The sequence below is a fragment of the Drosophila kikkawai genome, chromosome 3L (genome assembly GCF_030179895.1).
Source record: "Drosophila kikkawai strain 14028-0561.14 chromosome 3L, DkikHiC1v2, whole genome shotgun sequence".
Lineage (NCBI taxonomy): Eukaryota > Metazoa > Arthropoda > Insecta > Diptera > Drosophilidae > Drosophila > Drosophila kikkawai.
In genome coordinates, this window is record NC_091730.1 from 18,512,908 (window position 1) to 18,528,808 (window position 15,901).

The following is a 15,901-nucleotide window of genomic DNA, read 5'->3' on the forward strand; positions in this document are numbered from 1 at the left end:
AAGCCAGTCCATGAAAGGCACTCATTGATTGCAGAGCTCTGTTTCTGGTTATTACTGTGAAATGTCCCTTGGCAAATGCACTTCCTTGGAAAATACCATTGAAATTGCCCTGTGATTTTTGCACCCGGTAGACTACGACTACGACAAGGAACCCTTCAACAATGACATTAAGAACTACTACCAACAACGTCTTTTTGTTGCTCAAAAACCCCAGGCTGGCAGGATACGTGATATACATATATATATATAAATATGTGTATGTATATGTGCTAGGGATTGAGCTTGATAAAACCCTAGTCAGAACAGGATGCGACACTGATGGCTTTGTGTTCGATAAATGTCAACAAGTTGAGCAAGTTTTAATTGAAACACTTCAGCAAGTTTTGCATCTTGGCACCGAAATTTGCACAGCATTTTAAAATGTTTCGAAATATTCAATTACAACATCATTCGATGGAGCAGCAGTGCAGCCTTTCGGGCCAGTTCAGGAGTCAACAAGGCAAAGGATTTTGCCAAAAACTTTGCGACTTCTGCTCGGGGCCAGGCACAGTAAGTGAAGATTGTAAACAGTGAAAAGGTCACACGGTTTTGTTTCGGGCCTTTGTCAGACGATGCAATTACTTTCTCAAGTTCTCAAACGCCGGCGAGCACAAGGCAATCAATTCCCCGGCTCTTGTACGACAAGTTAATTAATGCCCCACGATTTCGCCTTTGACTCGCATTAAAGACTTTAAAGTTTTAGTTATTCAAGCTCGGTCTGGCCACCAAATCGAAGTCAATAAATTTTGGCCAAAACTTTGTCCAATTTCGCGAAAACTAAAACTTCGACAGCTGAAGCCAAACTGAAATCAAAAAGATAATGGAATCATTAACTGGGAAGGGGAATTTTTATCAAAAGATAAATTTTTTATAGAATAACTGGGACCCTTCCCCGCCAGAGTGCGTCATAAATGGAAAAGTTCAACCGACAAACAGTCAGCAAAAAATTCGAAAATAGAAACAATAATTTCCGCCCACAACCCCTATCTCGCCGCAAGGACACAATGGCCGCTTCCGGCCCGCCAACTTGCTCCTCTTCTTGCAGCCCACTTCCGCTTATCCGTGGCATTCGCTTGACGGCTTTGTGCCCACACTTGACGTACTTCCGTCTGCGACAGTTGCCATTTTGTTTTCCCCCGTCTTCGTCCCCGTCCCCGTCCATCTCTGTCTATCCGCAATCACTGTTCGTTTGTCCCGCCCTCTGTTGTCTGTCATTGCGAAATAAAAATGAAAATACAACAAAAAAACAGCGACTTTGTAGATTGCCAACAGGTAAAACCATTTTTTCCCGTTCCTTTTCCTCTCACTCCGAGGCCTTTTCTAATTATAAATTGTTTTCAGCTTTAAGTGAAAAATTATACCAAATTGTTTCTGACACATTTCATTAACAGTTCGGAGTTTTGCATAATTGGAAATGCCAGACGGAGCCCTGGAAAGCCGCTTAATTTTACTTTTAACGCCTTAGGGAACTCAGCTGAATGCGTAGGTAAAACATACATAAATAAACCATTTTCTTTAGAGAATCTTGACTGTTTTTTATAATTTTTTATTTATATTTATAGATTTTTGAGTTGTCCTTTGTTTCTTAACCTAAACTTTGGCAATTGATTACAATTTTAAATATAATAGAAATAAGTAAGCTTAGACTTAAAAATATGACTTCTCCGAAATTTAATATAATAATAGTAATAACGTTCTTAAATGTTGAAAGAAAAAAACTCTAGCCAATGCTTAATACTGAAAAACAAAACTATCATAACTTTATACATCTAAAAATATTTGTAACCCCTTTCAGATTAATGTTAAAAGTTCTGTGGCTGTTATTGAACGAAATAAAAGATTTTTATGGTCCAAAGCATTTGACTTAAACTCCTTCAATGAATGTGAGCTATGGCGGCCGTGGACTCTTAAATGTAGTGTGTTCTCCGACTCGATCTCTTCCAGCACTTTGCCGGCCAAGGAAACAAAGTTCGGACTAATGTTGTAATCGAAAATGCGAAGGAACTTAAGATCTTTGCAGCTTCGAATCACCTGTAGGTATGTTGCAGATATATCCATGCCATGGAGCGATGTTATGCGCAGGCTCCTGAGCGAAGTGAGTTCGGTCAGGTAAATCACAAAGTTGGGGTTGGCGAAACTACAATCCAGGGACTTCAGGGTTTTTATGTTAGCCAAGGACTTGGCCTCGTTGTCAGCATTTATTTCTCCCTTGATCCTGAGAACTTCCAGTCTCCTTTTGCTTGCCAGGAAGTCAAAGATCCTGGTCAGATGATTTCTGGTATCTTGATGGCAGAGAAACAGACTCCATTTATTAGATCGATCTATATAGAAGCTCAGATCCTTCAGATGCGGCATCTGCTTTACTATATCCCGGAGATTGGAGCTGCTCACATCATCGGAGAGATGTAGGGTCCTCAGGTTACACAGGGATCTGCAGTGTCTCAGTAGATCCCTAGGAGTCCAGAATAAGTTCAGCCGATAAGACCGACTCAAGTCTATCGTGATCCGCACTTTACAAAAGAGCGTTGACAATAGTCAGATAATTAACTTTTTGAATCACACTCTTAAACACTTACTTGGAATGCACAAATACAGCTTTCTCAGACGAGGCAAGTCTCTTAATGCCCTCAGTATGTGCTTGACGATCGGATGTGGACTCACCTGCCATAGCTTGATGGACTTCAGGCAGTCCATGCTTCGGATCAGGTTGCAAAATTTTGAAACTACATTATGGTGCTTTTTGTCTGTATAATTATCATTGAATGAACTAACCAGATCGTCAGCGAATATATTCAGCTTTCTGACACTCGAGGCCACCAGACTGAGCAAGGTCAACTCCCTTGGTTCAACGTCGCCAACAATCGAAACATAGGAGTATTCACAACGTGACCAGACATGGAAGACATCCCGAAACCTAGCACAGGTTTGGGCAAAGCTTATTTGTCCTTTAATGTCCACATAATGGAGTATCCTCTGAAGGCAGTAATCGTTGAGATCCAAAATTCCAATGCCCACATCCATAGCGGTAAGCCGAAGAGCGATGACTGTTTTTTGCAATCGAAAAAGTGCAAAGTAGATAGCTAAATGCGATACTCACAGTCAGGGTAAGATAAGATAATAATATTATCTCGAAAAACTACTATAAAACTGTAAAAAAAATATAGAGAAATGGCAAGTAAGTAATGGTAATTTCATTAACTTGTATAATGTTAAAGAAAACTCCAGTGTCTGGCGTTTTGCATTGGAAAATAATAAAATGACTTAAAGCACTGCCAAAAAGTGTTAAAACTTCATCCAATCGCCTGGCTTGCGAATTTAAATGTTTAATATCTACACTTAACAGGCATTTTAAAATTCTATAAATATTAAAAAATATCAACAGGCCAGGGCACACAATGCACAACCACCCGCACACATACTACATAGCACCTGAAAGCATTAACTTTTATTGGCAAGGCACTACTACTGACCTACTTTATATAAAACCGACAAGGCTCAACACACACACACCTCGCACACTCCCCGCACACTCACCTGCTGACAGCTCACACGCACGGGAAGCACAAATACAAGCAGCTGCAGGGAAAGCGGAAAAGCCGTGCTCAGCAGGCGTGCTTTGATCTATGGCCCGACTGCCAGGCATTTTCCTTTTCCATCGCAGGCTTTTCCGCGAAGGTCTCCGCCAGCCGCAGCTGTACAACTTTTCCGCGGCCCTCGAAGTAATTTCTTTGCCTTGCTCGTTAATTAAATTAACCCAGCAAGGGTTCGCACATCCTGCCATTGCCATCCTGGTTCGAACCAACGACTAGGGCAGAATCAAAGCCATCGTGAGTGACAAAATTTAAGACAAGTTGGCTTAAAATCTGGGAAAAAAGAAATTGCTAGATAGTAAGTTTGGTGGAAAATGAATTAGTTATATTTTTCCTTTTGAAATTTACTAGTAAATTTTTATTTCATTTAAATCATTTGATATTATACATACCTATGTATTGTGGGAACTTGTCTTAAGTAGCAAAGAACTTAGTGTCCAGAAATTCAATATTACAACATTACTTCCTTTAACTATAAACTGTTTAATAAGCTTTTTAAGTGATGTCCTTAAGCCGAGTATTATGTGTCAATCAAGGTCACAACAAAATGACTAAGAGTAAACATAAAACGAATATCCCGCACAGTCTCCACTTACTTAGCCCAGAGCACGATTAAAAGCTAAACGAGGCAGCCGCAGGACACTCCGTAAATCAAAATTTATAGCCAGGACAAATATCATGTTTCGAAATAACCCATCGATCTGCCCCCTTATGAATATATAATAATGGAGAATCCTCTCCATCTCCTCAATTTTCCGCAAAGAAACCATTTTAAATAATTCAAAGCCGCAGACAAGGAACTGCCAGGACAGGATACCCAAGGGCAGGATGCACACATCAATGGAAAAGCAAGTACCCAGTATCCAGAGATGGCATTGGATAAAACGAGTAGTTTCTTGCAGTCAAAGTGCGTGTATGCAAGGAATTATCAAGTGTTGTCAACACAAACACTCGCTGCCGCCTAGATGTCCTCCTGAAGCGTTGCCGCTACAAAGGACCCTCACGCACATCGCCACAACACTGGCCTTATGTAAAGTGAAAGTGTGCGCGGGCGTGTCATAAGAATGGCATAAAGCCACCTCCCGGTCTCCCCTTTGTGCTGCCTGCCAACCTCTGGCAAAGGCATCGAAACACCCTTGTTTGTGCGATTGTCTGTGCGACAATAAACGAACTTACACATGCGAGAAATGCGTCGGGCAAGGAAAACGACCGGAAAGGCATACATAAATAAGTTTCCGGATTAAACGCGCACCTCCTCCGGCTCCTTTGGCTTGGGCAAGGACAAGGACATTCTCGCAAGTTGTTGCAATAAAAGCGAAATGGAACCGGGCCCCAACAACATGCCTAAGCCAATCTGAACTCATATTTGGGCGATTTTCATCACGCACATGAAAGACAGATGTGGATTCATTCGGGTTAAGAGTTTTCTGACCAGATGTACGGCAACGCTTAATTCTATAATATTTCGTTCAGAACTTTCCTCACCTTGATTAGCTACTCCTATCGTAACTAAAGGCTTCTGATTCTAGTTATATTATTCCAATGAAAACTAGTTACAACTTAAATATGTATAAATATTTCTACTATATTCTTAACTTAAATTTGAAGCTCTCTGATCTAAACCAAACCCGCTCTAAATAGGTCATTGGATATTTAATGGCTTATGAAATGTTGATGGGACATCTGATGGTGTTACGCAATTCCATAATTCCATAAAGCATTTTATTTCAGCATCTTGGGACATAAAGCATTTTGTGTCATGGCGGTTAACGCTTTTTCTTCGCAGCTTATTTGTTTGCTGCCTTGGCCAAAAAGATATTTCATTTTTATTCTTCTGCGTCGTGTCCCCCTGCACGTGGTCCGCATTCGCATTCGCATTCGCATTCAATATTCAAGAGTCTCAACAAATTACTTGAACCCTTTTCATGGCCAGTCGGAGGCCCCAAAAGGCTTTAAGTCATTTGTCAAAAAGCGCAAAAACGGCTTACGAGAAGGGATATAGGGCCAGTAGTCTCGCTTTCACTTTCACACTTTCTTACTTATGCAAATGCGGTTTTCTCATTTTCTCAGCGGAGACAACGCAAGAGGATAAAACATAATACAATATCAGAGGTCCTGCCTTGAGGGCAGGACGACTGGCAAACACATCGCCTGTCATCTTTTTCGCACATTAGGCCTACTTTATTTCTCGGCCCGCCGTCTGATTAAATTACACACATTTCTGGCCAGGCGACAAACGCTGACAGATCATTGAAGCGCAAACTAACATCAGTCCTTGTGGGTGAATAAAACTCAAAAACATGTCAGACACAAATAATCAATTTTCATCAAAAAACACAAATGAGGAGGCCTTCAATGTTATTAAAGGGGAATCCCCTTGCTTGATTTTTATTACTATTTTTTCTTATCAATGACCTTGTCAGTAGTTACCTTAACCAGCTGAATTTAAGGCGTCACATTTCCGGAAAGTTTCCAATAAAAAGGCAAGACAAGGGACCGACTTTGAAGGGCGAACCATCGTATACCTATAGCCCGAGCATTTCCCCTCCTAATTGTAATGCTGCCCAGGCGAATTTATGTTCCCAACTATTAAATGTTCCTTAGCCTTAGCTCCTCCTGCCTGATATTTTATGACTCCAGTCCAGCCACAGTAAGGATAAGTTCAGCCAGCGCGGCACGTTATAAAAAATTCAATTATAATGTTTTTATAACACTTTCGGGTGGCGCTTACACCTGATAACCACATTGCTTTTGTTCTTTTGTTTAAAAAAGAATATACAAAATTCATTAAAGCCAAAAATATTGGTTGAGAAATAGGGAATAGTTTTATTTTAAGAATTTCAAATATATTTTCCTCTGTGTAGCTTTTCCTATCTTATCTTTTTCGAAGTCGATTTAAAGATTAGGTTTCCCCTTTGCCGGAAGCAGTACCTTCGGAACCGGCATCGGAAAAAGTCAAGTTATTCTCGCCGATCGAAACACAATGGAAGTGAAATCGGGGACAACTAAATCAATTCTTGACCTAAACTCGTTTTGTTTATTCGCCATTTTTAAGCAAATACAAAATAATTGTGAACTTGGAGAAAATACAGATCGATATAGGGACCTAATCTACTTTGCGATTGCCCATGATTACTTTCGGTCGGCATTTCTGAACTGGAGTGAAGACCTGTGGGAGAGACTGGAAGACTGGAGACTTTTGACCGGGAATATTGTGTTTCTAGATTTGGCTAAAATGTACGAGAAAACTAAAAAGTACACCAAATCGGAGAAGCTTAAGTTCTGGGACATCTTATGTACCTCCCTCAAGGAAAATCCGGGTCTCTTGCGTTGCGTTATCAGATTCCAGACGAATTCATATTACCCTGAGCATATGGAGACATTCGAACGGATTATAAAAATTCTTAAAGAAAAAGAAAACTTAGAGACGTTAAATATAAAAATGCTAAGTAATGAAATGTGAGATAGTTTGATTAGTTTAAATTACAATTATTCATATTTTGCACAGCTTACTCAGCGGGAAACCTAGAGAGTTTTCGGAACTTGCGCCTTCTTTCGCTGACTACTCCCATGGAGGCCGAATCACTGGTTGACTGTTTAAAATCAAACCCAAATCTGGAAATTCTTATGATTATTAGCACTGAAATATACGGCAGACTAGCCGATATAGCACCCTACTGCAAAAATATACATTGTTTGAATATTCAAATGAAACCAGACTCAAATGCCATCGAGTACGCACCACTCACCCATTTACCGAAATTAAGCTCCTTGAGTTTAGGTGGAAGCCCGCAGGCGGATTCGTTGGGTGCTCTCTTCAAATCAATGGCAGATAATTGTTCCAGGACCTTGAAGACGCTGACATTTGACCATCCAATAGAATCGGGAATCGAAGAGCTATCTAAGATTCGGCATCTACAAGAATTAGATTGCCATATAAAGGAACCGCCATTGGACTTGAGCCCAACACAATTGTGGCAACTGCCGATCATTGGTGGTCTTGATTTGAAGATGAATTCGACAGAGGATAATCAAAAGCAGGACCATATAAGCGTAGACATACTCTCAAATGAAAGCATTCTATTTCTTACTTCTAGAGATATGACATTCATAAGACGAATACTGTGACGGCTAAAAAATTGGTATCAAAGACACAGTGGACACTCACATTTTTCTTGCGCTCCTATGTGCTTTGAGATAAACGAGATGCGAAGCACAATAGAAAGTCTAAGGAGCCAGAACATAAGCAATTCCAAGGATACTGCAAAAATAGTCAAATTTGGATTGCTCACAACCTTGGAAAATCAATGGCCGACACATGCCCGAAATATACAGCTCTTAGCCAGAATTAGAGATTTAAAAGAGCTCAGGTTAGCTGTGAAGCTGAATATAGAAAGAGAACTAATGCAATTGAAGAAATCTGACATCAGATTGCATGTGGAAGAGTTTGAAAAGGAAATTCCTATTGACTCTGACACCCAAGAGATCATATATCTGGCCGTCGCGACATATCTCAGGAGCACCTTAGTCATTGCAAAGTTCGCGAGGATAGAGACCGATATTGTCCTACGAAACTTAGAAATGACAATTAGATTTGATATACGAATTTAGCTTATTTTCATTTAAATCGAAGATTGTATTTGTAAACCATCATAACTAAATTAAAAATGCATCAATTTCAATTCTGTTTGTTTTATTAGGTGTTTGTTGTTTTATTTGTTTTATTAAAACCGCATACTGAATCTTCTGGTTAAAATTATAATACCCTGCAATGGTATAAAAATAGTCAGTAAAGCTCTTGCCTTACTGCCAGCTGTTGTTTGTTTATATTTCATCAGCAATGCATTTATTTCATTCATCAGTTACGGTAGGTCAGTTTCATTTAGACTCGCCAAACTGGTTCCCCAGCCAATTCCCGGCGAGTACGTATATCTTATCGGGACAGAAATAACAACAGATTACTCATAGCTGTTTATTCCGACGTGGCCTTAGGTTTGCCTTCATTCAAAAAGTGGAATTACATTTTAGTCTTACTTCGAACGCCTTGGCAATGGGTGCCACAAACATAGCAGAGCTCATCGACGACTGTCTTTATAATATACTCGAATTCCTGACCACGAAAGATCGCATTAGTTTCGCTCAAGTGAGCCAGCGATTTCGTCAGGTTTTTATCAATCAGTGCGGCAGTAAATACCGGGAATTCACACTCGACGAAAACAGTCGGCGACTAGAACTGATACAATTATGCATCTGTCGGGAGGCGGTGGAGGTTTTGACCATCAATCTGGAGCATTTTGATACGGGAAAATGCATGGGAACGTCCTATAGATGCATTGCACCAGCGGAATGTTATGGTATCCTCTGCCATACTTTGTCTGGTATGAACCGGTTGAAGCACCTGGTGGTGAAGCAGCTAAAGTTTTACATAGCACCCATTGACAAGCCCTTCGATCAAGTCCTGGCCGCCGTTAGGCATTTGCCTGAGCTGAAACGACTGGAGTTTCAGGCCACTCAGGGTAAGGTATATGTAGATAATAAACTTGACAAAAATAATGCCAACTTCTGGTAACCCTTGCAGACTTCAGTGTGGATCGTTTGCATCAACTGCAGAATCTGGAAACACTTCAGCTTCTCATACCAAAGGTTCCCCCAGCTTGCCTGGTGAAATGCTTCAAGTCCAATAGCAATCTTCGCAGTCTCCATCTGGGCTATTCTTGTTGCCAAAAGAATCTTGTGGATATTATTGTGACCCACTGCAAAGACCTGGAGGTACTCAAGTTCGGCATGACAGCGGAGCCGGCGGACTACAAACCGCTGGCTAAGCTTCCCAAGCTCCGAGAGCTCTCACACTTTGGAATCCGACGTAGCGGCTCCTTTGAGCCCCTTCTCTCGTCTCTGGCAGTAAAATCTCAGCTGAAACACCTTTCCATCGACGGAGGAAGCCTTACCCAAGGGGAGGTCTGCCAGCTGGTATGCATCCAGAGCCTGAGGCACCTCACGTGCTTTTGTGCCAGCAACGAGTGCGTTGAGATGCTAGGCCGACTCAAGAACCTGGAGGAGATTTGTCTATGGATGTCCCGTCCCCTGGATATTTCCCACGGCCTGCTCACAATAATTGCAAGCTGCAAAAGGCTTAAGCTGCTTCGATTGGCCGTGGGTAATGTTAACAAAAACTTCTTCAACGATGCAATAGACTTGTTACGGATGGACGAGAGGCTAGGGCAGCAGCCTCCTCTCAAGCTGGAAATACCAGCTATCAGTCAGAAGCAAGATATATCTCATGAGGTTTGTGGTTTTAAGAAATCTTAGAAACAATTTATTAAATATTTTTTTTTAATTCCAGGACATTTCCATCCATAAGGAGCGCATCATATGGGGCTCAGTTGCGTGATCTCTTATATTATAATATTTCTAAAATTTACTAAAGGCACTTGATCCTGAGCTTGGAGTCTGCATTTAAAGGATAATTCGTGCTGCTGCTTGGCCCAAACTTCTATCTAATCAACTTGAGAACTCGCCGTGCTGCTTTGCTCAAGGACTTTAAAGTGTGTCGCAAATTTCGCATACTCAAGTGCCAAAGCGGGAACATGATATGAGTAACTCAAAAATAGTTGTGCAACTTGTGTGTTCGCCTTCTGGGAGAATGATGAAAAATGCACTTTGTAATTCTCGTTGCTCGTCAGTGTGTGCCACATGCAACGTCGCCCATCCGTCGCCCCGGCACTTATAAATGTCACATTAGAGTCCCATTCTCGGGGCGGACCGGGTGGAGGTTGGAGGGAATGGAGAGATGACTCTCCTGCTCGTTATACTTCGTACTCAGAGTTTCTGTAATATGAATTTATATTCTTGTCACATTCACATTATTCGTGAGATTCCGTGTTTGGCAAACGGAGAGAGGAGAGACCCTTGGCAGCTGCTAAATAAAGTGGATTATCCACAAGTCTATAATGAACATCCTAGTGTTTTCTATATTCATTATAATTAGTTGGGGTGTTAAAGATCTATTCCATTATAAATCAAGTTTCTCTTTTTAAACTGACAGAAGTTGCTGTATTTCCATGCAAGAACTGAATAAAACTTTGCCTTTAAACTCCATTTCGCATAAAGCTAAATAATTCAACTGTTGCTTTCAGCGATTTCAGTGGAAATATCCATATTCCTGCCAATGGTTCGACCCTTTTTGTTTTTGTCGTCTCCTGACAGAGCATTTAACAAGAGCGGCGCCGTAAATCTTCTCTGGCCCCCGCCCCACCTATATAGACTGTGCCAAATAGATTGAAATACATTTTCGCTTTTATGTTTCTGGGTTTTCAGAACTTTTTTTATTTAACTTTGACTTCATTGAGAATTAAAGTCTGCTCCGTAGGGGATTTCGTCGGCATCAGGAGTCGTTGTCTGGCCGGCAATTTGTCAGCCGGACGATAAGCTGGCGGAGCAAAAGCCAGAGAGTGGAGCTTCCTAAGGCGCCCTAATGACCACCATTGCCGGGGCTTTCACTTTCACCCATTTCCGGTATCCTGGCGACAAGCCGGTGATTGGACCGGCAAACGTATCCATACGACACTCTTTTGTGAGCAGCGACACAATTCAATTGCTTTCCAGTAACGAAAGCGATAAAACCGGAGGGTGAAAGCCCCGTTTAGATTTTATATATTGTTTGCCTATATATGGCTTGGCCTATATATATATACAGTCAGCATTGTTGCGTGGAGATTTATCATCGACTGCACTTGAGAGGACGCCTCGAGGCCATCAAATTTACACTTGAAGTGTCTCGGGCAAACGCTTTTCCTATTTTGTCACTCCTCGGGAAATTCTCCCTTAACTGCGGTCAGTTCATTGAACTGTAAAGTGTAAATCACAGTAGAACTGTAGATGTTTGTGCCTTTTAAATTCCTGGCTAACGAATAATCAATTTGATTGCCAGAAACAAACAAATCAATTACACGTATTTGATCAATTTTCAGTGATACGATTATAAGCAAGAGTAATGAAGCACACATAAATAAAAAAAACTATAAATGTCAGTCATTATTTAAAACTTTATAGAACCTCAAGCTATTTTCTTAGTGTAAGCATTTACCTTTAAGAAAAACTTCAAACTTACCTAAGTATTACTTTAAATGTAAAGTACAAGCACTTTTTCGTTTGAATGTACAAAGGCTGAGGAGAATCCTGCCATTTCTCTGGCTGAAATGCAAATTACAGGGGACTCGCAGACCCAAAAGTTATCCACTTGCAGGGGCACCACAATGAAACTGAAAGATAACCATTTGGTTAGCATGGCAAAGTCATTTGCAACCCACCGGCGCACAGTTGTTACCTTTCCGTTGCTCGTTTCGTTGTGGCAATCTCCCAGCCGCATTTTTGTGGCCCACATCCTTGCCTTGCAGCTGCAGCCACCGACCGCAGACCGACATGCCAATTGTGGCCAAGACGGCGCGCAACTTTGGGGCGGGCCGAAAAGATGATAAAAAGCGCAGCGCCGAATGCTCCTCAAACACGGAAGCACGGACAAACTGAGTGTTAACCCATTTGGCTGGCAGTTGTTGTTCTTCTGCGGCTTGTTACATTTTTCAGTAGCCTCGGTTTTATGCTTGCTTTTACGGGTCTTCCCTTATTCCCCCTGATTGCCGGCAATCATTTCACTTGAACATGGTTCTTTATAACCTTTATAACCTTAACTCGGACATGCTTAGATTTAATCTTTCTTAACATTAAAGTGTAGCCTTTGAATCCTTGAAAAGAGATGTAAAATTACATTGAAATCTCCACTTCATTTTCACAAAATATTCCAAAATCACCTCCTGTTTATTTCATATATTTTATTGACAGCTTCCTTAATTTCCTCGAAAGCTTTATCTTAAATCTGTCGAGTGCTTTGCCTTTATTTCAAGACCTTTATTTAATTACCATCACACCTAAAGCAAATTCATAAACTTTCATGTGACTTCACGCCGCAGAGGACAATGGCAAACCCTTTGATCTCACCTGGCGACGACAAGCCGGTAAGGTACGAAATTATCGTTGCTTTTTATGGGCAGGGTTATGAAATGATTTTAGAAATATGTATATTCGTACATAAATATTCACACATATTCAAATTCTGGCGCAGAGCCAGTACCTGGGTGTGTGGGGGTCTTCATGCCTTTATGCCAGAAACCAATTTATTTGCCCATCCTCTTCCTGTTCCTGCGCCAGTTCCTGCTGCTGATCCCCTGGCGTCTTTCAATCGAGACGAGAGTGTACGGGCCCTTAAAGTCAAATCATAAACAAGAGAATAATAGAATTTAATGTGGAGGAAGTTTAGGTCCTGCGACCGATGTGGGAACCAATGATGGCAAGGTTATGGTTTTGGATAAGGTACAAGGACTAGGACAACAAAAATTTACGTAGAGGAAGCAATGTTAATATGTTCACAGTTTAAAATCTTATTACAAGAAAACTCATTAATATTCTTATTAAAAAATGTAATTAGAATAAAGATACACGCAAGAGAAATTCTTAAATAATTTAAAGCTATTTCTCACTAAAATCGTATCAAACTAAAATTGATCTCGAGCTCTGAAACCACTTCTCCAATTTGCTGCAACCGTAATTGCAGTGGCCCAGCCGCAATCGGGTTGGAAATCAGATCTCGGTGGGTTAACCAGTCAGGGCGGTGTAGTGGGTGACCAGCAAACATGTTTCGAATCCGGCTTTTGGCTGCGACAGGGACAGGACCCGGGACCCATTAATCAAACACCTGAATCGGAGCCTACCTGGCGGCCGCACTTTGGCAGTACTCAAAATTCAATTTCGCAGCCACGACGGTGATGTGATGCATGCGGATGGACCGGCACTCGGATGGGTTATTGCGGGGGTGCGGTGGGCACGTTGATGACCTCATTAGCTTCGAGTTGCGCTTACTCGATCCGACCCGACCCTGACTTGGCCATTTTACGCTCAAGTGCAGGCTGCAAACTGCCATAGCCTCGGTCTCCGCTGCAAGCCACACACTTTAGCCTACTTAACGACTTTGTTAGCCATAAATTCCGTTGGCCAACAATAAGGATATTGGATGTCAACGTCGTCTTGTCTTGCCGGGGACATTCTCCACTGTAATTTCCAGTAAAATGAAACGGAATTTCCTCTCCATCCCCATCTCCATCTCCTCGTGTCCTCGTCTCGCTTTTCTTTCTGCATTCCGGCATTCTCCAATTTTCATATTTTCCTCTTATTTCATTTGGATTGTGTGCACGTATTTTATTCACTTTGGACCGTTGTTTCGCTTTCTGTGCTGGACAGAGGAGAAACTGGTCAAAATGTGCAAAATTGTTGCTCAAATTGAGGGTATAAAAATCCAATTGGAGCTCGGGCCACAAGGAAACAGCGCTTAGGCAAGAGTGAAGCAAAAGTAAAGCTAGTTCTCTGAAAGAAAAACTTGAAATAAATCTAGTTAATATTAGAATAATTTATTTTTGCCTAAATCTGACATAAATTTTGACAAGATCTTATCACATATCGATTAAAGAACGGTCAAAGGAGCCCCAATTTCCAATATTAATCAAAACCCTTACTGCTTCCTGTTGGGCCTGTGTCCCCAATTCCAAAATATGCCCATCCGCACATGTAAATAAGGCCGAAAACAGGGGAACAATTTCATTGTTTGTTTACTTTTTATATCCTTGCAGGCGCAGCACAGGATTTGCAGCAAGTCGGGTTGGGTCGTAGCTCAATACACATGTGTGTGTGTGTGGGTCCTGCGATGTGTATAGTTTATCGCCGGGACGGAAGGAAGCAGGACCCACAGCGGGAAATAAATTCAGACGGTAGCAGGAAATTATTTATATTATATTTTTTATGTGTATTGTTTTTTTTTTTTTACACATTTTATTTTGATACATTTCGGTTGTGTTTTCGTTTTTTGTTTGCTCGCCAAATATTTAATATGCATTTTAATCAAAATAAAAGAAGAGCCGCCTGGAACTGGCCCTCGGAACCAGAGGTGGCGATATTAAAATATACACAGAAGCCGGGCGAAAACCCAAATATAAATTATAATTTCCGCTGGAGGCCACAGGACACAACACACACACACGCACACATCCTTCTGGGCGGCAGGCCGTGCGAGCAAATGACATAAAAAAGAATCCCGACAACATCTGCGTGAAGTGCGTTCAATTATTCGTCTTTTTTACTACTGCTCGCTGCTCCTTCTGGCCTCCAGATAAACTTCATCAAGTCAGCAAAAAGAAAAATATAACAAGATAAACAACAACAGGGCAATTTGTTGTGTTTTCTCTTTTTCCTCTCAATTTTAAGGGAAATGTTATGGCCACTAAAGAAAAGTCGTCTGGACTTTGGAGCTCGTGCTGCACTCCATTCCATATCCTAAAGCGAAATACAATTGTTACAAATGTTTTGCAGCTACTCGTAGCAACACAAGGAGCATTTAATTTCCAGGCAATGTGAGCTGGAAGTTTGAAGTTTGTCAATGTTCGTTTTTGGAAATTATTAGTGTGCATCAAGAATTTACTTATTTATTATTTTAATTTCTATAAAATAGGGGCGCCTTCAATCCTTTCTCCCAGACTTATTTTGACCAATTTAAAAATAATAAACAAATCCCAAAAAGTTTCAATTTTATTACGCGGTAGAAACGCGATGTAGCCGGATATGAATAGGGAACCTATGGATATGCAGTCCATATGAAAGGAAATACAATTTTTACGAGACAAAGATATTTTTAAAGCTGTAAAATTAAATATAATTAAATCCTCAGTAGTGTTTAAATATATGTATAATTATTTCAAATATTCAGATAATATTTATATAAAATTTAAAATTATTCCAAGACACAAAATTTAATAATACGACAACCTAATGAGCCAAAAATAAAATTTTTGTCACTTAAAATTTAATTGTAATTTGCTTCCCAAACCAAAACCATAAATTGGCTTACATTCCACGCCCCATTCAATGATTACTGCCCAGAAGTCTGTAAGGGATACTTGAGCAAATATTGCTTACCGCACAAGCCAGCATAAAAACATTATTTTTTTCCAAATGCCACGGTCTGGACCTAAGCGAGCGGAAAACGGAAAATCGGAAAAAATGGTAAAGCGGAAAAGAGCAGAGAGGAGCAGACGAGAAGAAAGCCGAGTGGAAAGTGCGCTTCAAATCAGCAAATGGAAATGTATCGAAGGCACACAACGGAGGGCAAAAATATTCATGATAATGCCAAGGACGCAGCGCCACGACAGGAAGTGCCATGAAAACCCCAGCGG

At 40.9% G+C, this 15,901-nt stretch overlaps 2 protein-coding genes across 4 annotated transcripts; one reads left to right on the plus strand and one right to left on the minus strand.

Annotated features, from left to right (window-relative positions):
• Positions 1-1,569: 1,569 nt before the first annotated feature.
• On the minus strand, positions 1,570-3,073 carry LOC108070399 (uncharacterized). Of its 3 annotated transcripts, none has more exons than XM_017160850.3 (3): positions 2,812-2,913; positions 2,616-2,762; positions 1,570-2,549 (listed from the first exon to the last, which is right to left on the minus strand). In XM_017160850.3, the coding sequence occupies exons 2-3, from the start codon at positions 2,731-2,733 to the stop codon at positions 1,831-1,833; spliced, it is 837 nt and encodes a 278-aa protein (XP_017016339.1). In that variant the 5' UTR covers positions 2,734-2,762; positions 2,812-2,913; the 3' UTR covers positions 1,570-1,830. The 3 variants fall into 3 exon arrangements, with proteins under 3 accessions (XP_017016339.1, XP_041631291.1, XP_017016340.2); XM_017160851.3 differs by having other exon boundaries at positions 2,351-2,549; positions 2,616-2,734; positions 2,812-3,073; XM_041775357.2 differs by having other exon boundaries at positions 2,616-3,073.
• Positions 3,074-8,666: 5,593 nt separating this feature from the next.
• LOC108070400 (uncharacterized) lies at positions 8,667-10,543 on the plus strand. Its single transcript, XM_017160852.3, has 3 exons — positions 8,667-9,145; positions 9,208-9,914; positions 9,973-10,543. Exons 1-3 carry the CDS (start codon positions 8,680-8,682, stop codon positions 10,018-10,020), a joined length of 1,221 nt encoding a protein of 406 aa, XP_017016341.1. The 5' UTR covers positions 8,667-8,679; the 3' UTR covers positions 10,021-10,543.
• Positions 10,544-15,901: the final 5,358 nt, after the last annotated feature.